Here is a 25,880-nt window from a genome sequence, read left to right as displayed (position 1 = left end):
AAAAATATTATTTTTTATAAATCCCTGGCCATTTTGAAAAAAAAGGAGGATGAATCATCTGAACTGCACATCCAAGTTCGTTTTCTTATGAGAACTCTAAATAGTGAGAGCCACTTTTCTGCCCTGCAGAAGCTGGTATGGCCTTACACTCACAGATCATTTTATAGTGCAGCTTACTCACCATTTCCAAGAGACTTTTATGTGCTAATTTGGATGCAGTGTGTTTTTACAGGAATTTTAAAAGCAGACTGGACAACTGTACAAAAAGAAACACCATCAGGAACAATCCTGCCTTGGCTAGGAGAGGTACTAGATGACCTAATAGGTCATCCCTACTTCTGTGATTTGAAAAACAAGCAGTACATCTGTAGTCATGCCAGCAGGAGAGTCAGAGATAGGGGAAGAAGAGCAAAGGAGTGAATACCATAAAACTCCCTTCCCAGCATATTAGCTTCTAAATTGAATTTCCAACCAGCTGCTGACTTTCACACTCCTTTTTGTTCTCATGTATTATAACTCTTTTTAGGATAACCAAGAAGAAACCAGAAGGTAAAAGTCAATCTAAAATGTGTAAATGATGCAGTTGTGTCTGAATCAACACTCCAAGTCTCCATGCTTCAGTTTTGCAAGGATAGAAAACTGGGCGTGCGTCCAGCTGTGAATTTCACAGATGGATCTTCTCTCTAGAACAGATCTGCACAAAACCCCAAAATCCAAATACTCCTGACTTTGGAAACATTCACTTTCCCCAGTTTAGGCACACATCTACTATAAATATCACTATCTGTTTGGCACTTAAAATCTGTATTCTCTCAGTAATCACATGACAAATGTGTGATAACAATGACTTTGAAGGCTGGATCTTGAGTTGGATTTAAGCAGTGGACAGTGTTAGATATAAAAGAGTTAAATCTTCAGCTACTGTAAACTGGAGTAAATCGTTGAGGATCAAAGGACTTCAGAAGTGTTGTCCATGTGACTAAGCAGGACAACACTAATTCACTAAGTGAGAAACTAGCCTAATACTCTTCATCTTCCTGCAGGTTCTTTAAATCCACACAGTTCCCATTTTAATCGAGCTACATTCTTTTGGGAGTTTTTGATTCGGAAACTGTTTGTACTCCAAAACAGAGTCTAAAGTCTGCCCTCAGCTGAACAAGCCTGATTTCCTTAGAATGAAATCCTAGTTTAACTAGATTTAATGAGAGAAGTATAGTTGACTTCTTCTCACGAACACCAGAGTGAGTGATTATGCTTGCATCTGAGGGAGAATTTTTCCACATGGATAATGGTCAGGTGTCAAAGTAGAGGTCAAAGCATACTACTGCCGCTTCTCTTCCCTCCAGCCGTTGGCCTTTGTACATGCTTAGATGCATGGATGGTGGAAGGGTACTGGCAGTGTGGCAGTTGTGCGCCAGACCAGTTTGTGCACCAATGCACAGCAGAGTGCATGCCTGGAAAATCTTCTAGACAGGGGAGAGGGACCTGGGGCCCTGCAGAAACGTGCAGATGATATCAGAAGTGATGGTGAACTTCAGTCCCATGTCAACGTTTATCTCTCGACTTGCTCTGCCTTTGTGCAAAGGAGTCTAAACCTTTGTGTTTAACATGCAAAGAATAATTTGGGCCGAGGAGAAAGAAGCAGCAAATTAGAGGAGTGTGAGTTTGTAACCATTCACTCTGATCATCCCTGCCAGGGGAGTCTAGTCAAAGATTCCCAAATTGTTGTGTGGTTTGGTTTGGTTTCTTAATGATAAATGACTTCATCATCCATGAATGAATCGAGTCAAATGTAGGACAAATAGTGAGACACATGAATGACTCTTATGACATTTGCAGTGTCTCAATCGCTGCTGGTTTATTTAGGTGGTTTCTAAGTTTCTTTGGAAAGAGTGAGAATGACTAAATGAAGGGGGAGCCACTTCAGAAGTGTGGGAGCTAGCGGTGAAAGTACTGTGACAGTTAAACCTCCCTGGGTTAAATATCTGGTCATTATGAGCAATGCTGCATCAGTTATTTTGTAAGAACTCTCTTCCAGGAGACTCGGTAGCCGCAAAGCCAAAGGCAGCCGGATGACATACCAGACCTTGTCTTCCCTGTATGGTCATATAACGCCTGATGCTAGAGATGTGGCTTTGTCAGCCACCTTGGGTTTCTTATTCATCTAGGGAGCCAGAAGGCTCTCTGCAAGTGTCTGTAATAGTCCTAATTTTGAAAGGGGCTTCAGGCCCTCTGTGGCTCTCTGCATTTACACCCAGGCTGCCCACCAGCTGTGGCCATTGCTTTCTGGTCGAAGGTGCCGGCACGGGCATCCGGTGCAGCCACCTTTCCTTGTTTTATTCATAGGTAGTGCTGGTCTGCTACCCCACTCAAACGTGTGGCCCAACATTTCTATAGGTGAGCAGCCATAGGAAGCTGTCCTTGGGCATGAAATAATTATAATTTTATACACACTGAAGTTTACAAAAGGCTGGAAATAGTGTCTAACATGGACATTGACTTTCTAGATGTTAGGCAAGTTCAGTGAGCAAATTGTCTTGGTTTAAACCAGAACTGAGCCAAATCAGAGGATATTTTTTTAAGATGTGCATTCTTTAATTACATTGTGTTTCATGGTCTTTTTTCTTTAAAATTACTTTTAATTTTTCCTCTTTTTGTTTCTTCTTCATGCATCTTCATTTCCTTTCAGTGGGGTGCTGTCCTCTGTCTTGGGAAGTGTCCCAAATGCTGATTTCCAGCAGGCAAAACGCAGGGTGAGCTTATCAGCTACGTGGGCTGGGTTACATGAAACCTCTTCTCCTGGGATCATCCTGCAGCTTCCTGTCCTCAGATAATATTTACTATATTTTCAAATCTTTTGCCTTTGTAAGAAAATTACAGAATTTAATACAATTTCTTTTTTCAGTATAAATGTTATTAGCTAGTGTTAAAATAAAAATTATACAACACTGTTCTTTAATCAACAGTTTTTAAAATTGGTATCTGTGGAGCTTTGTGTAATAGTTCGCAGGTCTCATAGCTTTCCCAATCTCAAAAGCGCAGCAAGTTTTAGATCAACATTAAGACTTGCCCAAAGTTCAGGTGCTTCTGATAGTGGTCTCTGTCTAGATGTAGCTTTTAGTACTCCTCCAACCTTTTGTGGCATGCAGAAAAACATTTCTGCATTTGAGAAACCACGGCTGAGTGCAAGCCTCTGCTGAAGGGTGGGAAGAAACCTCTCCTGCGTGCGACTTCCCAGCGCAGCTCTTGCTCTGCAGGAGAATACCCCAGCAGCACAAATAGTCTAGCCCTTAATCACAGTCGGACTGTAATATTTACTAGTATTTCGACAGATTGTGGTGACTATAACAAGACGCTCATTTCCTCCCATGCATGCAAACAGAGATGTGCGCCGTAGACGGCTGGTTTACTGCAGGAAGCTCGTGCTGCTGCACGCTGCGCTCGGGCTGGCTCAGCCAGGGAGGCTCTGAGGCCGAGGAACCGGGCGGTTAGCCAAGGCCGGCCTCTCCCCCTCCTCTGCCGTGAAGGTAGCTCGCTTCATGCCGTGCACATGCTGGTGTACGCGCACCAGAACCTCTCGAGAGTTTCCTCTTTTGAAGACGTGCGCTGCCTTCGGCTGCAAGGCAGATGCACTGGTTATCTGGGGAGTCCCTGTCTGTGGCACCTAGACAAAAATGCTTTGGCGGACAGATAAGTGAGGAGATTAATTTTCTTGTCTTTAGAAAACAGTGTGCACCATCACGCCTGGATAGATCGAATTTGTTATGATAGCAAAACAAGTTCTATGGAAACCATTGTGAGCCCTGGAGTGCGGCTGCCCAGGAGAGTTGGGGAAAGCCGCTTTTGTTTGTTGTGCTTGGCATCGTTTTGCTCTGGATGAAGATGCTTTAATTTTGTGGGGAGACCCAAGAGAGCATTCCTCTTTTTCCATACCAGAGAGCCTTCCAAGCTGGCATAAATGTCCCCTCTTTCCAGCTGCTCCTTTCCAAACACACTGTGCCTCCTAAAGATAGTCTTTACAGTGGCTCGGGCCGGTGGAAAACATGAAGCCTGCACGGATTAGCAGAGGAATTCATTTGGGCTGACAGACTGGGTTTCCCTCTATAAACAGCACTAGTGTTTTCATCTTCTGGGCGGCAGAGCACGCTTCACGTCCCGGCGCTCCTGGGCCTGCCTCTCGCGCGCCGGGCTGCGCCTGCTCCCGCGCAGCCGCCGCGACGACCCGCTGCCGAGGTCTGCTGGGGGGACGGAAAACGGCGCGCGGGCAGCGAGACGTTCTCAGCTCTCTCCCTGCCCAAGCAGGTTTTTTCCAACCTTTAAAAGAAATGATGGGGTTATTTTGTTTTCCTGGTTTGTTTTTGTTTCCAGGTGAAAGGGAAACGCCAGTACTCCCTTCTCCGCTGGTTCGGTGATCCTGCAAGCAGCCCCGCACTATATACGCGTGCGTTTGCTTTGCTGCCTTTTCTCCGGCGATGATGGGCTTACTGTCTGCAGAGTGTAAAGCGCAGCAGGGGCTGGGGGATCTCGAAGGAGGGGTGTTTGGCAGGCGGCAGGTTGGGCTGCAGGAGCCACACTGTCCCCGCGGCCAGGCAGGCCGTCCCGCGCTGCCCGGCCCCGGCCCCGGCCCCGGCCCGGCGCGGACAGCGCGGCTCCAAGCACCTGAAAAACAGGAACTGTGCTGTTTCCCAAGCACTTCTCGTGCTGGCTCGCAGGATAGGTGCCGAGCGTTGTAACCCCTAGCAGACCCCGGGAGCGTGACTCATTTCAGCCAGGGGCGGACTGGCCAAGATGTGTCCAGGATCCCGACTTCCCTGCCTCATCACGGCTCTGTCTTTTCCTTCCCACTTGTAAAACCTTCACCGAGCTCCTCCCTAGCACTCCTCCAAAAGCCTCTCCTGCAACAGAAATGCATCTGGCATAGCTTAAATCTGTTTTTTTTATAGCTTACTTGGTAAATATAATCATTCGAGGTTATTAAGCACTCAGCATTGATTGTTTCTATCAGTGCTCAGGAGGCAAAAGACGTGCAAGGGCCAGTTATGTGATCAGGCTGCTCTTAGCGGTGCTTTGTATTTACCTGACCAGTCAGTAATGGATGGTTTCGTCTGTGTCACCAAGTAGCTCAGTACAGAGTTAGAGTTGTGGGGACAAAACCTGAGATTCAGCTGCCAAGAATTAAGTGATAAAGCTCTGTCCCGTAACTAAACTTAAGCACCATATTTTCACATGCATAACCCACATCCCATTAAAAGCATGTTCCTTAGAAATGTCTGTGCCAGCCCCCATCCTCCAGTAACGTGCCGCGGTCTCTCCCTCCTCCAAGGCACACTGCACCCAGCAGGGCTCTGGCTCCCGCCGGCAGTATCTGCTCTGGGGCAGGGAGAAGAGTGATGGGATCCCGGCAGTCCCAAGAGAGACTGACACAGCGGCGGGAGGGAAGGGTGCCAGCGTAAATGTGTTACCCACACTCAAATATATCCTACACTGCTGCTGAATCATGGTCTTTTTACGGATAACACGTGGGTTATGCTCATGAAAATAAGACGCTTTTAAAAACAAACTCTGAAAGAAAACAGAAAACCTGTAGGTGGAGAGCAATGCTGTAAAGTTTCACAGGTTTATCCATCTACAGTATATTTATTATGATATAGTTCTTGGTATAAGCATTGCCCTGTTTTTAAAAGGAGCAAAAGTTGATGTCAAGGTGCTGCTGGGTGCAACTAGAGTATTTTTTCTACCAAATTATATGATGTGCATATCTATCTGAGCCCAGATGCATCGTGTCTGGTGTGGTTCTGACAGCATCAAGCATCAGGAAGATGGGATGGCTGCCCTGGGAACCCAAGAGGGAGGCCAAGGGTGCTGGTAGGAGACGAAAGTGCTGGCTAGGACGCAGGCTTTCATGTATCACTGCTTTAGGCAGGCTCACTGGCTGCCAAAGGTTTTGCAGCTGGAGCATCAGGCATGCTAAACCACACAAGGAAAACAAAACCCAATAGATTTCCAAAATACCAACAGCTGGATGCAGATGACATTTCATGATTAGGAAAAAAAAAAAAAAAAAAAAAAACAAACCAAACAAACCTCTCTCGTATTGCTCTTTGGCCCCTTCCTGACACTGCCCCATGCAGTGGCAGCCCCAGGCTGGGGTGTCTCGCACAGGTGGGAGACCAGCAACGGAGCTAGAGGTGTAGCTGGGGCATCCATCCCAAGTGGCAGAGGGGAGGGGAGGTTTCTGAACCATGAAAATTGTCTCTATCTTGGCATGCAAAAGGCGAGAATGGGAGCAGAAAGGAGCCGGAGGCCAAGCAGCCCTGCGATCCCGCTCAGCACTCAGCTCCCAGCCAGCACAGCAGTGACCAAAGCCTCTCCTGAGACTGTTAACTGTTGCTATTAACAGTGGTGATTTTTGGCACAAATACAAAAACTCCTTCATTATTATTAGTGTTGATTACAATCATGCCTAAGAGTCCCTTTGAGAGGAAAGCCCTGTTGTGCTAGACATGGTGCAAGTGTGGGGCAGCTAACACTCCCCACGCCATGGAGAAACCGCCTCCACGGCTGTCGTGGCCTCCGTGCGGACAGCCCGCGGGGATGCTGACTGCAGCACAGGCCCGGGAGCAGAACCCGCTCTTCTACTCCAGGAGGCTCCCCTTGAGGTCACCGATCGGTGTCGGTACAACACGGGCGAGTTTGCGTTTCTGCAGCTCCCTCCTCGCCCTGTGCAGCAAAGCCATGCAGCATGAGCTTGTGTTAAAGTCAGTGGGGCAGAACCATGGGTTTAAGCTTGAGTGCATTTCTAATTCTTGTTTGAAAGGGAGACTCAGTCCCTTGGACAGTCTATTTTTTCCCACTGGTAAATTACCTCAATTTTTAGGTCTGTTGATGAGGCATTTTTGTAGCATCAAAAATACTCCCTCCCCACTACCAGGCATCTTCCTATTTTCTTGTTGTTGGGCTGACCAGGACCAGGCAGGGGATTGCAGCCAAGGCCCTGACCTATAGCTGTCCTTTCACTTCATCTGGAGTCCTCACTGCTTTGGTGTCCTTCCCCTTTGCATTTAGGCTGAGAGGCTGAGGCAAAGCAAAGCAGCTAGTGGCAGTCAGCAGTGTTGGTAGTTCGGTCCTGTATCCCAAAGAAGAGAATAGGACAGTGCTGTGCAATGTCACTCTGACAGTGACAGCTGGATGGTCACGTCATGAGGTTGCATAGCACATGGTGGGCCTTCCTCATGATGCTGCTGCAAGGAGCAGGCAAGGGGTCAGCTTTGCTTCACCACTGAGGAATCAGGCCCAGGTATTTTGCACTTTCCAGTACAAAACCTTCCCACTCAGTTCAGCATCCCAAAGGATGGTCACAAATTCCTACCGAAGGACCTCTACTACTGCTGTTCACCAGCATTAGTTCCATGTTGTCTGTCTGGGAAACACTAGGCATGGTCTGGGCCAGGTTCAGAGAGGTATGAATACTTGTGTCTTTGCATACTTGATTTTTTTTTAAGTAGGTAGATGTCTGATCCACAGTGATTTGATTGGGAGTTAATTACCAGAACACCTTTGAGACTCTGGCCTTGCAGAAGACCTCCAGTGGCTTATACAGTTTCACTATGCCGTGTGTGTGAGCTGATGCATTTCACTCATGTTTGCAGATGTGGCAACTGCTCTCTTTCTGAGACCTCTCAGAAAGAGCTACAGTGATCTTGGCCTTCAAACTGGCTACTACTGTGTCTTTCAGCTCTCTGTGTCTAGTTTCCCAAGTGCTGGGCAAACAGTCTTCCTGTTTAATCCGAGTTTCCAGCCAGAGGAATAATCTGCCAATTTGTTTTGCATGTGTCCTGTAGTTAGACAACAGCATGTGAAACGTAAGCAAGTTCTATCTTTATTTTAGGCAAGAGGGTGTTTTATCCCTGTGTAGTTCCAAAGCCTGTTGTTGTTTGGTTGGCATGTGCCCAGGAAGTGTAGCAATGGACACTTAAATCCAAACTAATAGGTTCAATATGAGGTACAGCTGCAGAGCTCGTGAGCTGGCTGTGCGTGCTCCTGTGTGAAGGAGAATGTTGTCAGACTAGGGCTTGGGAGCGATTGCAACACTCTCACTGGGTACTTGCAGCATCATGCCCCCGAGATTCAGTAGTGAGTATAGCATTTAGCATCCTGCGCGGGTGGCATGGCGATACACACAGCACCGAGTCCTCACAGGTGGAGAATTATGATGGCTCGTTAATCCTGGGAGGGATTACCTGGGCAGTCTGTTTTGGTGGTTACTCCTAAGTCTTGATCAGGATTGCGGATGGGAGGTCTGCAAATAATTGAGGCCTAATTTTTGAATAGATGTTGGTTCTTGCTATTGCGGTGAGGCTGGGAATTGCCCAGCCTCAATAGCTCCGGCTGCACTTCAGCTAAAGATAGTCACCTCAACAACTGTTATGCATTATGGAGCTCAGTCCTATTTCTGGTAATTTATACATCGTTCCCCTCCCCCCTTTTTCCTTTCCTTACTGAGAACAAAAGTTTTATCGTTTGTGCCATTGACTCAGATCGAAAGCTTTAACTCTTTGGATGATGCATATATATTGTTCTTATGCTCTCAAACTATTTACTGTCAGAGGTTTCTGTCCTTCTGCAGGTGAGATGCAAAGTCAGTTACGGTATCTGCTTTCCATGCTCTTTGCACTTTTTCTTGTAGTTTTAGTTACAGGTGTCTCCCAGAGTTAGTGCTCCCTCTCAATTCATCATGTTCTCTGATCTGTATATATGCCCCATAGTAATATTTCTTTTTATTATTACTGTGTAACCGTACAGATTCTTCACAGATGAGAAATCCCTTGTGCTAGATGCTCTATCGACAAAAAAGGAAAAGAACTTGCAGTCTAAGTGCAAAATGAAAGATAATGCCTGTGTGCAGGCAGGTGGGCAGCCCCTTGCGTATGGCACCCCCTCGACACTGTTGTACACGAATCTAGCCCACTGTCAACAGCCGCAAAAATACTTCCCGGTGGATTCTTTCTTGTCACTGTGGCCCCAAAGTTAGGAGCTCGGTTGTCCTGGGTGCTCCTCCCCAAGCTCAGAGCACCTCTCGAGTAGTGCCTGTCCCTTTCCATCGCCTGCAGAGGAAGGGAAGGGGGAAGCATCTGATCCAAAACATTCATTTTCTGAAGGAGGTGGAATTGTGATAGAAAAATAATCTGTATGAAAAATGATTGCCTTTGTTCCCGTGCTCAGGGTTTTTCATTAAGAACTGTGTACCTACTTCCTATAATCCTCTTTAAAATAAGGCGCATAAGAAACATATGCCTTGTTTGCACTTGCTGTTCCTAAGTTGTTTGTGAAAGCAGAGTAATTGCAAGGAGAAGCTTATTTGCTTGCATAAGAAAGCTTGGATTATCGGGAAAAAATATCTGTAGGCCACTTGTGCATCTTTTCTGTCACTTTGGGACAGTTGTTTTCTCCTGGCTACCAGCTTCCAAATGCGGTTCAGACATGTTCGGAAGGAAATTTGCTTTGCTCTGGAGGGCCAGATCCTGCAAGAATCCACAAGTCCTTCAGCAGAGCCACTTGTGAAGTTAAGACATGGCAGAAGATAAGATGCCAGGGAATTTGAGCCAGTAAATAGTTTTGTGGATTAATATATATAAGCACTAGAGCTTTAGGGAGGAAAATAGATTACGTTATTGACTGTTCATCCCTTAAAAAACTGCCTAAAGGGAAATGTAACATGGATTACTTCCCCTCAATTAAATATTAGTTAAATGGTTTGTTTCCCCTCAATTAAATATTTGTTCTGGTAGTTCTTTTGCGACAAAAAAATAAGAATCAGTAGCATTGCCTATTCTTGTTATTTTGAGTTAATCCTGAACATGCTGTAACAGTTCTTTGATTCTCCCCCTACAATTATTTCCTGTAAAAGAAAATACCTTTCTCCTGTCCATTCTTTTTTTCTCTGTTTTTTAAACACTTTACTGAATGACTCATATTGCCTCCTAGTAAATAGGTTAAGTCTAGGAGAATGATGAAACTGCAAAGTGACATGTGAATAAATAGTGCTCTCGCTGGTGTGCTTTTTCTGCTGGCAGTTGCTATTTCAGAGGCACTGTGGTATCTATGGCAAATTGCATTAGCGTTTAAACTGTGAGGTGCAAGCTACTGTGGGAAAAATTCATCACCAGCCTTCTTCGGTTTTACTGTTTTTAATCTGAAGGCAAGATGTATTAATACCAAATAGCACTGCTTATCTCAGCAATTATGTAGCACACTCACAAGGCCCAAACCACGCACCGAAAAGTAGACCTGAGCGTGATTCACCCTGCTGCTTTGCAGCCACCGCCGCTGCAGAGCTAGAGCAGGAGTCCGGCCCTAAGCTGCGGGCCAGTCACTGTAATATTTCTGTATTGGTTTAGCCAACTAATGTGGTTTAGGAAAATGAACTCCATCCCTTCTGGTATAAGATTTTGTATATTTATTTATTCTGTGTGTATTCTACTTGAAATATTTCACTTGGTCTCGTCACATGTTAACTAAACTAAACACGAACTTAATCTTCTCTCAGTGACTTCCTAACTGTTAACCAGCGAGAGCCAACTGCATGACTCAAACACGTGTCCTTCCCTTACAATTTCAGCCAAAACTCTCTGGCATCAGAGTATTGCAGAATGAAAGTCATATCTAAATATATGTGAGCAGAGAGAAAGTCAGTTAAAAAAAGACTTTGTTATGGAAAGCTACTACAAACCAAATCCACGGTGGCCTGGAGTTCCTCATCACACCCAGTCTGATCTAGTTTTCCACTCTCAAGGTATGCTTCCCAAATTGGCTGTTGACACTTGCAGAAGAACTACACAAAGACATCCAACCTCATTCCAGCTCTTAATGCCTTACGTGTATTGACTAAACAGGCATAAAGGGTTTGTCTAAGGAAGAAAGAGAGAATCTGTGGTCCTCTTTGTAAATTTGATAAGACAGTTTTTCCTTCGTATTCATACAGTTCCTGCCTGTGTCGCCCTTAATATTCAGAGTCACTTCTTCTGCCAGGTAGCTTCCCGGTGAGATTGGCAGTGGGTGGCATTGGGAACCGCACTGGATTTCGTTAGTCTGGATTGGTTTCTGTATGTGCAGTGCTGCAGAAAAAGGGTGCTGCAAATAATATTTAAAGCAACACCTCCTCGCACCTACTCTGCTGGGGTGCCTCTTCCTGTGCAATGACTGCAGTGCAGCTCCTCTAAATTAACGGGGTTTTTCACACCAGCGGGACTGAGGCTGCTGATGGGCTCCCTGGGCTTCCTGCAGCGATGCGCTGAAGCCTAGCAGTTTGCACGACAGGAAGGAAAGTGCACAAAGTGTTGCCTGAGGGTGCACTTTCCTGATTGCCAGTTGACGCCGCTTCTTCCTCCGGTCCAAGGGGGAGGCAGAGTTTGCGCCTGTCTTAGAGTCTTCTGATAAAAAAATGATGATTAAATGCTGAAATCCATCAAGCAAACAGGAAATCACACTCTGGAGGCAGAAATTGCTCTGCTTTTCCCTTGCTGCTCCCATTAACAATAGCTGAGGATGAGAAAGTTAGTGCATGTGTGGCCTACAGATATCCCAAAACCACTGCTTGCAGGTTCATGGAGAAGAAGGTTCCTAGGACACTTAACTCATTGATTTCCAATAGATTCAAATAGGGATTCAAATGTATTAAATAACTGAAACCACCACAAATGGCACTTTGTCATCCTTAGAGCTCCTTCATTCAATTCACTTTAATGCAACATTTGGTACCTGTTTCTCCAGGAGATTGTGTCATCTGTAAGCAATGTTGCTCTCCCATATATTGTTTGCAGTTCAGATTTCAATCCCTGGTTGCGGGGGTCTCCGTAACTAGCTTCCCAGGGAACTGAGCAATCAGTTAACACCCAGGTCTCTCCTTAACTGATTAACTGTGTGAAAGTCCTCTGGCCATGGAAGTGTAATGATTTTTTACTAATCGCTTACAGGCTCAGGTGGAACTTATTACTGATTTACAAGGTCGTAACCATTTGTGTAGCAAGCTGAAGCGAAGCATGGCAAGGTGGACAGGCCCCCAGTAGCCCTGTGCATGGCATGTAGTACAGGGAAAGCAAATACAGGTTTCAAATCATCTCCACTCGTGCAAATTGCTCTGTTCCCTTTCCCTTGTCACTGGTTGCTTTTCTTTATATCACCGAGGAGAAATTGCCTGGAGGGAAGGCTTTGCAGAGTAACAACCTCTGTTTGGGGATTAAGCGTGAATAAACAGAAGCGCAGGGACGCTGGACTGCCGCGAGCGCGCAGGCTCCCCGCTACCCCGGCCCCGCGCGGCGGGGATGCTCCTCACCTCCTGCGGTTAGGTGCCACTTTGCAGAGTCAGAACAGACCACTAAGCCTTCCAACTGCTTTCTGCTATCTCCGTTGGCTCAATTTGGATCATCCCGCTAGGGGTACCAAGGACCTAATTTTTAGTAATATTGAGCACTCCAATCTTGGCTGAAATTTATGGGACCTACCATGTCTGTTTAAAAGTTCTTATCTTAAATTGCTGCCTATTGGGATTTTTAGCGTGCCTATCCAAGCTAAGTTCTTGTGCCTTTCAAATTTTGCTAAACTACCTAAAGACTTTAAAACATCGCTGTAGGGAACTTTGAAAATAGTGGCTTTCCACTGCATCCCCGGGGTCAGCGTAGGCTTGTTCGACACAAGCCCTCCGTCTCCATTTTGGGCTGCTCTTTTCCGTTCGCTGGGCACCAGGTATTTAAAAGTTCCCTGCATGCGACTTTCAGTGTCTTTGTGCATTTTTCAGGCCAAAGCAAATCTGCAATAAGCTGGTCCTTCTGGGATACTGTAGATTTGGCCTGCGCCACATGGGAAGATGATGACATGGCTGAGGACCAGGTTCTGGAGTCTGGCCTTCCCAGTCTTGTGCCTTAACCACTAGGTCACAGTTTTTCCTGACAGCTTTAAGGCAACTGTTTCATAGAAGTGAGCTGCTGATCTTTTCTGGAAGCAGACTGACAGTACTTGAAGTACTTAAAATAGAATTTCTAGAGTAGTGACACAGACAGACTTGTGTCTTAAATATTTCCTTATTCATACTTTTGATGCATGGTGCATTTAGCAGTTTTTTTCTCTTTTTTTTTAGAAGAAATGCTATCTTTGTTTTCTGCTCTTCTGCCACAGGCACACCCTGCTTCCTGTTAAAGATTTTGGGCAGGATACTACAACAGATGTTGCTTCTTTTTTTGCACCTCACTCTGGAACCATATTGAAATACAAGGGGAGGGTATTTAAATGTCAAGTGAAATACAGATCCTGTGAATCACAGGAGTTTAGATATTAATTTCAGTGGAGACAGGCTGTAGCCAGAAATATGCATTTTATTTAGATTCTGTTTTCCATCAGATATCTAGATTATGTTGAATTTGTCAAAAGATGCTAATGGGTTTTGGGTGTGTTTAAACTGTTGTAACAAAAATGCATTGTGGGACTTGAATTGTCATTTAGTTTGAGATCTGTAACCTCTTCCAAAAATGTGCTTAATTAATGGAAATTACTTGATTGCCTTAGGGCTGGATGATGCTAAAGAAGTTTCTAGTTTACCTAGAAAATGTGGATTACAAATAGACATGAAAGAAAAGTCTCACGGTGTGTCTGTCGGCTATTTCAATATAGAGTTAAACGTGATGGATATGTAACTACAGCAAAACTTTACATGTGAGAATGGTGCAGTAGTTAGACGTCCCCATTCTCCAGACAAAGCCTTTTCCTGCTGTTGATTTATCAAACAACCCCCTCCACCCTGGGGTATATTTCCTGCACAGTTTGCTGGGATTGCACTCCTTGTGCCTGACACATCCAAGTTTGTATCTGCCGGTCAATTAGTTGCTCTGATTGCATGTGCAAAGGCTGATTTTCCAGGATGCAGGATATGAAATAGGCCCTGTCCTGAATGGTATGTTCAAGTGCATGATACATGGCTGCACAGTCTTAGGGCGCCAAGTAAAATATTTCTCTTCTATATATAGTCACCTGAAATCCAGCAGCAAAGACATTTCTGAATCTTGTAGTCAAAACTAGCTTAGTCTTTAAGAAGCATTCTCTTTTTAATATTGCACATGGTTTTGCAGGAGGCACTAGCTGTTTTCATGATGAATTCAAAATAAATCTAAAAAGATCAGAAAGGAAAAAAGAAACAGAATTTTAAATATTGCCATTTTATGAGAAAAAATTTCACTTTATTTGAGTTTGAAGCAAAGATTGTAACTTTCAGAATTTCTTTGCACATATCTTTCCTGTTCTTTATAATTAAGGCAAAGTCTAATTTACATGGCTATTTTGATTAGATTTCTTATTTAAAAGGGACTGACTTTTGATCTGGCATAAATGTGTCATGTTTTATTTGGGCCACTAAGATGATAACATAACTGAATTTTGCAAAAGGCAGTGACTAGTCTTTGACCTGACTTACAAGACACATGGACCTCCTGTGCCTCTCAAGTCTCAGATCATATTACCAGCATTTCTTGTATATTTTGTGATCAATTTAGCAGTGTAATTTTTTGCATATTTATTTTTAGATAATATCAGTTGAGAAAAGAGGGGAAAAATAAAACATAGTGCTGGATCTGAGCAAACAGAAAGGTCAGCGGTTAAGTTCTGCCTTATGTATTGTATATGCTGAAATGTCCTTTTAATAATTAAAACACAAAATGGAGGAGTAGCTGAAAAGTGTAACATTTGGCCTTGGAACATAGGTCGAAGGTTACTTTTTTTTTTCTCAAAAATGGTTTTGCAAATCTTTTTCAGAGCTGATAGATACACACCTTAGCTGGATACAAAACATTATATGAAAAAGAATGACTGTGATCTTTGATCCAAGCAATCAAAATGAAAGGTAATTGGTATTTTTCTGCCTTTTCTCCAGCTGTGTGTTTCTCTTAACCTATATTTATTTTTGTTTCCAGTGAAAAAGTCATGACCCTTTTTATTTGGCTTAGAGGGCTTTAAATCTTATTTAATTTTTTAAATTCTTTTTCTTCCCCATTTGTGTACCACAAAGTGGTCCTGAAATAGTTGGGGTCTGGTGGGCAGGGAAGGAGAGTTGGGACTGTGCATGCTGGGCTAATGCATTCGGTTGTTTCCACATTGCAGTTATGCTCCGTTGTTAGGACCACGGTTTGCCTGGCTCTTCCAGCCACACTTTTGTCATCACACCAAAAATTCAGGCTTAAACCTCAGTCCTCTCTGGAGGTCCCTCATACACCATCTGTCCCTCCACGGGTGTTTTGTGCTTATTTCACATATAAAACTGCTCTTGGCCTCGTCGGTGGAGCACCCATGACATGTGCGGGATCCCCAAAGGGCAGGAGATCCCCGTCACTGCTCCTGGTTGAGGGTGCTGAGACAGCAACAACTTCAATGAGATTTTTCCAGACATATGGGTGGAATAACGCTAGTAAAGTTGTTATTCCAATGTGTTTGTGAATGTGTACGTGTGTATGTTGAATATGAATGTGTGTGTGTGTAATCAATTACAACGAGCTGACTCAAAGCCAGCTAAAACTGGAGACTCTTTTCTGTCTCTGGACTACTAGTTGGAGCTCGGTATTTAATATAACCCACTATCAGCCCGCAAGTGAATACAGTCCAGATTTCAATCTGCGAGGATGTGAATTGAGTCTTAAATGTCTTTGGGGCCTGGAGCCTGAGAGACTGACTCTAACCCATCAAAGCCAAGTACTTAGAGGAACGCAGACTCTCCCATGATTTTAGTCAGCCTCTTCACTAAACTGACTTGGGGATCTCCAAGCACTGGGGCTGCTGTAATACAGCAGCGGTATCTGATAAGATAAACTGAAGGGATTTGGGCCTAACTAGACATTTCCTTGGTCTGGACAGCTGAAATCAGCTGTAATTTCGATATACTTTTTATGAATTATTTTTTCACAATTTTTTCATATGTCATCACAGCCCAGTTTAATCATTTCTCTGATTAAACCAATCAATAACAGTGTGCTCCAAAGGTGCCACATGCCAGGCACCTTAAATAACATTTTATTTATTAATCACGTTATCTCTCTTTCCTCTCAGCTAGAAATGAGCAAAGAATGAGAACTGATACTTGAAAGATGTTTCAACCATGCTACCAAAAAATAGATAGGTATTCGGAATAGCAAGTTTAGCATGTGATCTCAGCTTCCTCTGAAGTTTAGATGTGTCTCAGTTTGCTGATTCTGTTCAACCTACATTGAGACCCAGTCAGTGAGATTACATCTGGATCTGGATTCATGCACTCCCAAAATCTGGAGCAGATTCATCTGGAGCATATGTAGTTTCCCTGGATTCCATCTGGAGCTGCCTCCAAGCTAGGATAGAGATACCTGCTTTGGGAGCTTTGGTTGTGTGTTAGGACTTCTTGTGCTGGGGCAATCACCTCTTGGAGCTCCCCAGACTAGTGTTGCCCAGTCTAAACAGCACCAAAATCCCCTGCCTACATAGGCTTAAGTGAAATTCAGGCTGAGCGCAGGATGCTCAGGCCAACTGATAATAGGAGGGCAACTCCCTTATCATTTAGATGTGTACTGGATACAGCAAAAACCCGATTTGCAACCCCTAAGAGTTGAAAGGGAGAGAGCCCAACTCTGCCCTTCAGTGTCATCCTGCAGCTCGTCTGTGGGGTTGATGTTTCGTACTGTTCCCCTGCAACCTTTTAGCTTTTCAGAAGTTATAGGCTTGCCCCCCTACAACCTCAGCCCACAAAACCCACTGCTGACCTCTGATGCAGTACACAGGAGGGAAAGTGAAGTTTGCAGGTTGAGGAAGCCCTTTACCGCACTGTCCAACCTACTTGGTGCAGGCAAGCTGAGACCTCTGTCCTAGCTTGCACTTTGCTGACTCTGTACTACAGATTTTGCTTTGTATAACATTCAGGCTGGGAAACAGAACAAAAAATGGACCCTTCAAAAGGCTATAGGTTTAGTAAACCCCATTTAATCATCTGCACATTTTCACCTAGTATGTTAAACCTTTCTAGACCAAGATGACTGTTGGCTAAGATGTTTCCATAAGTAGTGGTTATATTAAATAAAAGGAAACTCATAATAGTTTTCTGGTACACTGGCTGCTCAAGCAAGCATGTTGATAAATAAATCGGCCTGCAGTCTCAGCCCGCTTATTTTTATAAAGGAAATGACCCTGAGAGAGTGGGTGCCCACTTCTTTTACCTCACTGCTATTTTTAGCCGAGGCTGTGAAAAATTTCCATTGAAGACCTGCTCCTCTCATTTCCTGGGTAGAGCAAACAGGAAGCTCTTCAAACGGAGTCACAGTAGGGTTTTGCTTGAAAGTAGACCAACCTCACCTCCCACTGGCTGCTTGCTTGCACTGCAGAGCAGCGATACACCACATACCCCTCAAACACGGGCGCTGTTTGCATGAACTCGCCCCAAAGGTAGTGGGCAGGGGCCCGGAGGTGAAGGTGGCAGGTATAAAGTTGAGCAGCAGGAGATGCCAGTGCTTCTTGTTGCAGTTATTCCTGGCCACATTTTCATGTGGGCATTCACATGGTGTCCACCAGTTACTAACCAGGCCAAGATCAAGCATTTCCTGGATGAAATTAGAAAGAAGAGCTAACCTCCAGGCTGGCAGCAGTGGGCTTTCAGAGCACAGAGGCGTGGGAACCACCTTGTGTTGCAGCAGACAGCCATGATCGGAGCCCTTTGGTGCTCTGGTGTGCTCCCCAGCCCCTCAGGCTCACTGCACCCCTCCTGGATGGGGTGTTCGAGAAGTGAGCGTCTGCAGAGCCAGCAGCTAAGTCCTCCCATCAGCTCTGGGGCTGGCGCAGCTCTTCGTGGGAGGTTCCTGTACCTGGACACACTGAGGGCTGGTTCTCTTCTCTCCTCCCATCAAACACCTGTGCTATGCTTGGTACAAATATTCAGTCCCTGAGGATCATCACAGGCAGACATCTGTTTAATATAATGCAGAACTTTGCAAAAAACATAGATTTTACTTCTGAGATAAATTCCATTGTATGGAAGGTGGAAGGAGGCTTTCAACCTGCTAGTCATGATCATTAAAATTTAATACATGTGTTCCTCTCTTCAAGGACAATAAGAGTTTAGGTACTATTTGATTTAATTGTTGGGAAGTGGTGAAATTCTATGTTTATTACAACTTTTCATACACATTTGTTAGACACGGACTTAAATATTGGCCACTTGAGGATTAATCAGTCTTGAGTGAGGGTCTTCTCTGATTTGAATTAATCCTTGCCTAGCCCTTAAATATCAGAAGGAAGAAATCTTATAGTTCTTCCAGTGCATGCCCTTCATATGGGTTTGATCTTGTCCTGGCATTAACCTGGCTATTTTCTGTTGAAGAGAATGAAAAAGTTGCCTACTATTAGCTGAGGACAGACATGTACTTTATCTTATGAATAAGTCAAATGGCGTTGTTAAATCACATGTAGTACAAGCATAAGAAAACTCAGATTTTCTGTAAAGAAATGTAATCTTTTCATTGTTAAAATGCCCTAACATTTGCCCACTAAAAATATAAATTTATTTTTTGAAAGGACCATTGTTGTTTTATGAACCACAAGCTAGTTTATTAAAATAGTTCTTTTATCATTTGAATAGTCTATGCCAGAGTTGTTAGTTCATTTGTTTCTATTGAATTTTAATTTGTGGTGCACTCAGCTGTTGTATTTTCAAAATATATATTTCTTTCAATTAAAAAGGTCTTAGTGTAATTGCCTGACTTTTCTGATTCAGAAATAATGAACCCTTCCTAAGACAGAGTAATTTGGAAAATCTGTGAGCCCTTTCTCAAATTTGTATCTGTTTTGACACATGCCTCCTCCCTCTCTTTCATTATAAATTCAAGTTGAAAAGACATACTGATTTTGCAAAATGGGTTCCAAAAACAGTCATTGAGTCGCAAGACTGAAGCAAAGAATTGTACCCATAATTGCAAGAACAGTATCATGGGTCCACTTGAATCTGAAATTGCATCCAAAACTGATCTGTCCCCATAGCTTTGGGGAGAAAATGTGGGGTAACTTTGCAACCAATTTAGGTCTGGGTCTTAAGCTTTAGAAAATTTGGTCATCAATTTTAAGGCAAATTTGTCAAAGTAGACAGTTTGCAAACTGTTACCAAGTTACCAAACCTTGGTAAATGCAACACCAAGAAGCCACATGCAAGATGGAGCCACAAGCAAACAGTTCGGGTGAGAACATCTGCGTGGAAGGTCTCCTGTCGCAGGTCTCTCCCAGTGAAAGCCCGGCCCAGGGAGAAGAGTCAGTCCAAGAGAAGACCAGACTCTGCTTCAGACAGGATGAGTCTGAAACGTAGACAGAGGAGTTCAGGAGAGAGCAGCTGCTGTATATAGCACATCGTATTGTTCTGGCATTTCGCACAGAGAATATAGAGTGTTTCGGTGTCTTCTGAGCTTTATTAGCAGTCGTTAGCACAGAGTCCCAGCCTGGTAGAGTAGAAGTTTACAGAGGAGCATGGAAGCTTGCTTATGCACTTGCCACGATCTGCAAACAGACTGTATCAAAAATATAAAACAAATAGAGTGAGATTTAAAAAGCTAACAAAAAAATAATAAAAAAACAAACTAAATGCACTTTTCACCTGCATTGCAATCTTTACATTTTCAGCACTGTGCCCTGTGTTCCCTCCAAATCTTTTCCTTCTCTGTTCAAAATACTCTTATTTCTGCTTAGTAAAAATGTTAAAATGCTCAGATACTCATGGATTTTTTTCTGCATAGGTAAAGGAAATGTCTGTGAAAGAGGGAAGGTGTTGTTTTATGTAAGGGGTGTAGTGTGGACTGGTCATATGATGCAATATTTCAATCATATTTTTGTAGCATGCTGAATACAATGTAGATCTTCTCTCTCCTCTCCTTCCTCCTTTCCTTCAAAAAATTTGTAGTCTGGCTACTTAGACAGAAAGTTTTAAGTTGTAACCAGAATTATGTTATGAATATCACGGGGATGTTTTTGACTTAATAGCAAACTGACCAGGATTGCTTTCACTTCTTGTGTTTTCAGAGTGCTCTAACATTTCTTTCTCGTCCCTTATTTCACAGTAAATGAAATTATCAGGAAGGAATTTTCTGGACTCCCTGCCAGAAGTCAGACATAGAAGCAGAGATTTGCGAGACAACTTTTACCAACTCCTTCCATAACTGACCTCCTAGATCCTTCCAGTGCCCCTGCAACCTCCTGCTTCCTTAACTGTTCATCTCAAGGCACCAATTCAATGCAAGGAACAATGTATTGGCATCAAGCTGACAGCCTTGACTAAGCAACTCGCCACCTCTCTCTGTAAACATCGCAAAGGACACCCTTCCTTTAGTCCAAAGATCGTATTGTTCTCATATAACAGAGCATCTGTCTGAGGAAACTCTTCAAGCCTGCTGCAAAATATCTATCTATGTATCGATGTATCTTAGCAATAAGGGAGAAGTAAGATGTCACTCCTGAACACCGCACAAAGCAAGGGAGGTTATATGTTAATGCTTTTTTGGGTGGGGTGGGAAACGAGAGAAGAAAGAGTAATATATTCCGTAAAAGAATAAAAACGTTTTGCAGTTTGCTAACAATGACTTGCCCTCCAGGTCTCAAAGCCCTTTTGAAAAATTTTATTGTTGTAGGAAACTGAGGCAGCCCAAGCTTGCGCGGCTTTTGGCCAACCTGGGATCAAAACTCATTTTCTCTGACTGAGCACTGTGATCAGTATTTCAAACAGCAGCTGTCAACTGAATTCAGAAGTTTTCACTTTTCTGGATAGGAATTTGAAGGAGAAGGATATTCAAAGACAGCTAGTAAAAAGAACAATCCAGCAATTCTCAAGTTAAAATAAACCCTGATAAAACAGAGATTAATATATAGGAGTCACAGTAACCTAAGCACTGTTATGCCTTGCCAAAGATTTTTATGATTGATCCTTACTAACACTGAGGCAGTACATGAACACCTCTTAGATGTTTTCTCTCTAATGAATTGTTACTGTTTCTTTCCATATAGGAGCTGCTATTGGCTTGTAACTTGTCTCCTATAGCAGTTGTAGCATTTAACCACACAAGCTGCAGTGGAAAAATAATTGCATCTCGCAGAAGCCATATTTTCTAAGTGAACACATACACCTATTTATACTTCTTTAGCTTTGCAAAGCCACCAGATTTCTGGAAAGGTTAAATTTCCATGTGAGTTAGTGTGTTAGTCAATTATGTTTTGCTTCAGGTGTTTGAATATGCTTATCACAGTAAGAGATTGCCTCTGCCATTTACAGTTGTACTCCTCGTGTGTCATTGCTACCATGGTGTGATAAGAAAGCATAATGAGTGTGTAATCAACATACAGTAAGAGGTAGCCGTAATATTGTAGGAAATAGGTAGTAATCATCTTCTCTGTTTTTGTAAATGAGGAACACTGATATTGTTATGGGTGTGGAGCTAGAGGTCTGTTCTAGAAAACACAGTTAAATGAGCCTGTTCTCAATTGTTTTAAAGTAAACTTTGCTGAATACCTACATGTCCACATGTTCATGGCAGGAATTAGGTGGTGGGAATACAGCAGGTCAGCAGAGCATTTGGGTAAGTTGTTTCCCATCTCTGCAAGACAGATAATTGCATAAACCCTTTAGAATATGTGCTAGGTTCAACAAAAATATTCTCAGGGGTATTGAGAAAAATATATTTCCTGTCACCAAAAGCCAGCACTTAGCCTATGCAAGGTGTTATGTTTTAGAGCAAGAAATAGAAACATTTTGCTTCTTAGAATGTCTCATCCAGGCCTCTGTTATGGGCCTGATCTTGAATTTTAACCTGAAATCTGAATTTTGCAAGAGCAGCTCTGGATTCAGCCAAGTCTCAATCCATGACCAGAGCAGAGGACTGTAGCCTGAGCCCTTCTGAAGATCCAGGGCATGACATGGTCTTCAGAGTTTGTTGCCTTTTCCTCAGAAGTGCTGCTTAGACATGCAGGCAGTGCTGGAGTGGTACGGAGACGGGTAGCACACCATCCATCTGGAAGATGTTAGCCCCTTGCAAAATTAAAATCCTTTGTCACGGAATGATTCCCCTGTATCCCCTTTCAGCAACACTGAAAAGGCTCTGGCCATGGATGCTTCGCTCTGGGACTCATGCTGTGAGTTACATGTGATGCATCATCAAAAGCATAAATGTATCCAAGTCTCAGCTTTTTACCTGTAGAGGTGAGTGGCCTTTTTTTTTTTTTCTACTGACTTTTACAAGAACAAAACTGAGGCTTGGATTAGTTGAAATAGCTTCTGCACAGTGAAATTATTGATTGTTAAACAGTGCTTATACTGGTCTAGTACTTCGATTGCTCACATGCCTCCAACAAGTGATCTTGAGTTGTTTTAAAACCGCTATATGTCAGAATGTGCCATACATCATGGATTTTTTAATGCATTTTGAAGTTCTGGACAATTCTGAAAAATTATTATGGACAAAATTTGCCTGTCCGAAGTTCTTTATAGCAATTGAGCAAAAGAACAAGCCAAATGTGTGTCTTTTAGTTTCACAGAATTCATGCTTGGAGCTACTGAAAATGACCATCTAGTTTTCCCCCTGTAACCTATAAGATATAGGAGTATTTAAAAAAATAATGATAATAACAGAACCAAAATCCTAAATTAACTGACAGAAACTTTCCTCTTGCTGGATTTTAAATAGAATACCAAAGAAGAATGTCAGCTTATTTGCAGATCTGTTGACAAACTTATATTGTCTAAAAATATTGCTAGTTATTTGATGATGAATAGCAACTGGCTTTCAATATTTCAATATTTCTCTTTATGCAGATGAATGTCTCATCTCTAAGTGGGATGACCGCACATGCAAATCCACTAGCAATCTGCCACCAGGCACGTGCAATTACAATATGCATGTTCATGATGGGGCCTGATTTTTTTATTTTTTGCCACTGTCCCCTGCTGATCATTTGAACATCCTACATCATTTCTCCCTTCTTAGTATGAGGCATACCTGTATAAAGCAGGCAGGAAAAGTACAGACTCAGAGTGAAGGCTTTTGAGCCTTCAAATGGGTTCATGCAGGCAAGTCCATGAGGCCCTGCCGGGCTCTGCTGAAGATGCCTTGCAGGATGCACCCATTAAACATGCTCCCTTTAACAGAAAGATAAGATTTCCACAGCTCTTATGTGTTCTTTCAGGCACTTTGCCGTAGAGAGAGAGGGAGAGGATTTTTTTATGATGTGCTACAAATAGTGTCCTTGTTCTTGCATTAGTTGTATTTCCTCCTAATTTTTAAGGCATAGATGTTAATCTGTATGTGTGTTTGTGCAAGTGCATACATATAATGTGTGTGTGTGTGTGTATATACACATATGTATGTATGCATACACACACACGTATATTCATAGCTATATGCACGCCCGCGCGCGCGCACACACACACACACACACTCTCTGTTACGTTCTTGGGTCACGATCCTGTAACTGGCTCTGGTCCGACTGATCTGTGCAGCTGCGTGAAGCCAGCTACTGGATCGAGGGTTCATAAGATGTATATAATATAGACTACATTTTAGTGGTTTTATTTACAGCTTCATGAGGTCAGGCTATGCTACTCTATCTGCTTCTACATGCAACCATTAGGTAAAGAATACAGCTTTAACCAACTTCATATTTATTTCTGAAAAGGAGAAAAGGAGTATCCTCAGACATAGTTACACATTGTTATCTCTTTTTAAAAATAACAGATACATTAAAATCATCTAGCTATGCTGAAGAACTTCAAAATACATAGTACTAAATTATTTCCTGTTCTTGCTGAGCAGTGTTTTTCCAGTATTAATATTTTGTTACATATTGCAACTTGCTGTCTTTCTGCAGAAGCATTAGACTAACCTTGGAAGAGTTAATACCTTTTTGTGAGTAATTTGTTCTCACTTTATCTGGAAGATAGCCATATTTGCACATGAGGAAGTTCTGTCTTTCCTCAGTTATCTGAATGCTTCACCACAGTGCCTTCCTGCCATTGTACCAAAGGCCTCCAAATATGTTGTCTACAGGGTGAACAACTCTAATGCATTTTCCATCAAAGTTATGCCATGCAAAGTACATGGGGCTCATTGGAACGCAAAGTTCATCTCTTTCTTTTTACGTGTGTGCGCGTGTGCGTGTGTGTGTGTGCAGGCTTTTTATTTCCATTTTCCATCCAAGCTTTGGCTGCAAATACAGAATGAGCTTCTATAAACTTCTGCATCAAATATATCAATACGTAGAATAAAAATCATCATTCATGTTATGTAAACTGTCTGAGAGTGGAATGGGAGTTGACAGATAAAAGGAAGATTTCTTTTTTGTCAGTTATGAGTGTTGGAAGTAAAGTTTGCTAGGAGAGTAATTGTTCGTGAAGATACTTGCAGTGAAATATGAAGTGCCGTTTTTGTTTTTCTCCATGAGAATGAGCAAAATGTAAGATCTGAGCAACAGCGATAGAATGAAAGTATCTAATGTATGTGTTTTTATTGGTAGCAAGAATGTAGAAGAGCCATGGTTTTTGCACTTGCTTTATTTGTATCCATGTAAATATGTATCACTTCCATTCTTCATGTAGGAATACAGCATTTTCTGAATGTAGAATATTTTCAAAAACAGCACTATGTTATTCTCTATTGTATAAAATGCTGCTGCTTGATAATATATCTAAAACAGTTCTCAAATTAGCTAGCATGTTTTTTAAAGTATATTTTGTAATCCATATCTTTGCAGAAAAGTGTCTATGCTTTATGTCTGACCAAATATGCAACATCTTTTGGATTAAGGATAGTATTTATACAGGATCAATTTTCATTTTTCTGAGTGTATTAATTTTCTATGCAATTGTTGTTGAATTTTTATTGTCCTAAAAAAAAAGCATTTGATAAATTTTACAAATACTTCAAAGACAGCTTTAAACACTTTAGAAATATTTTTCTAAATATTTCAATTTGACTTTTTTCTCTGAATTACTTTCCAAATTGTTACTTAATGGAGAACAATTATCTGCCAGATGGGATTCAAGAAAATGACTGTCTTAATTTCAAGTCTTAAATTGAATCATAGGTCTTCATAAATTTTGCACCATTTCACATCATCTGATGTTTCAGTTTATGTGCCACCCTGTATGTTATTTATATTACATATGCCTGTGCAATACAAAGAAATGTGTATGTTGGGTTTAGAGTGAGGGAACTGCAAATTCTCCAGAATTAACTGCTTGTTTTCCTCCTTGTTTACATTGCAGTAATTTCTTACATGTAAATGTAAGGCATCTATCTGCTATCAGACATGAAAAGTTATAATTCTTTATTCATCTCAGTTCAGAATGACTAATCCATAAAAATGAAATCCCTCTTCTTTCATGTCTGCGGCTTTATAGCTGCAGTGGGTGACAGCTGATAGCAATTTGCTTAACCCCTGATCAATATCTAATCCAATGTAGTCGTACAAGATTTGTTTAGTCATTTTTGTTGTTCCTGGTGTACAAAAAAGTAAGTTGGTACCTTACCCACATTGCATGAAAAATTTCAGATGAAGGCACTGGGACTGTAAAGATCAAGTAGGCTGCAAATGTGTGGTTGTCTGGGGAAAAGTGAACATTTTGAGTTTCTTTTTGATAACTCTCAAAAAAAAAGCCAAATTGGGTTGAAAGTTGTAGAATGACAGCATCACAAAAGTGAACGGTGATCTGTGTGTTTGGAAGGTCCCAGGAACTCACAGATGTGTGTTGGAAGAATCAGTTATTTTTGAAGAGGGCGAAGGATTAAGCTGCCATCGTGTTACTGGTGCTGAGCAGCACCGTACTACCCACGTGGGGTGCTGAGACCGGGGAATATGTGATGAAG

General features: G+C 42.6%; 1 protein-coding gene across 2 annotated transcripts in view; it reads left to right on the top strand.

Moving 5' to 3' along the window:
- NFATC2 (nuclear factor of activated T cells 2) overlaps nt 1–23,333 on the top strand; it is a 97,177-nt gene extending 73,844 nt beyond the window's left edge. For both annotated transcript variants that reach the window (XM_062589282.1, XM_062589281.1), the window contains exon 10: nt 20,091–23,333. In XM_062589282.1, coding sequence (XP_062445266.1) covers nt 20,091–20,146 — 56 coding nt within the window. In that variant the 3' untranslated portion in view covers nt 20,147–23,333. The remainder of the gene's footprint in view (nt 1–20,090) is intronic.
- Nucleotides 23,334–25,880: the final 2,547 nt, after the last annotated feature.

Source organism: Rhea pennata, chromosome 16, assembly GCF_028389875.1.
Source record: "Rhea pennata isolate bPtePen1 chromosome 16, bPtePen1.pri, whole genome shotgun sequence".
NCBI lineage: Eukaryota > Metazoa > Chordata > Aves > Rheiformes > Rheidae > Rhea > Rhea pennata.
The sequence above is the reverse complement of the archived record's forward strand: the minus strand, read 5'-3'. Positions and strand labels throughout refer to the sequence as shown.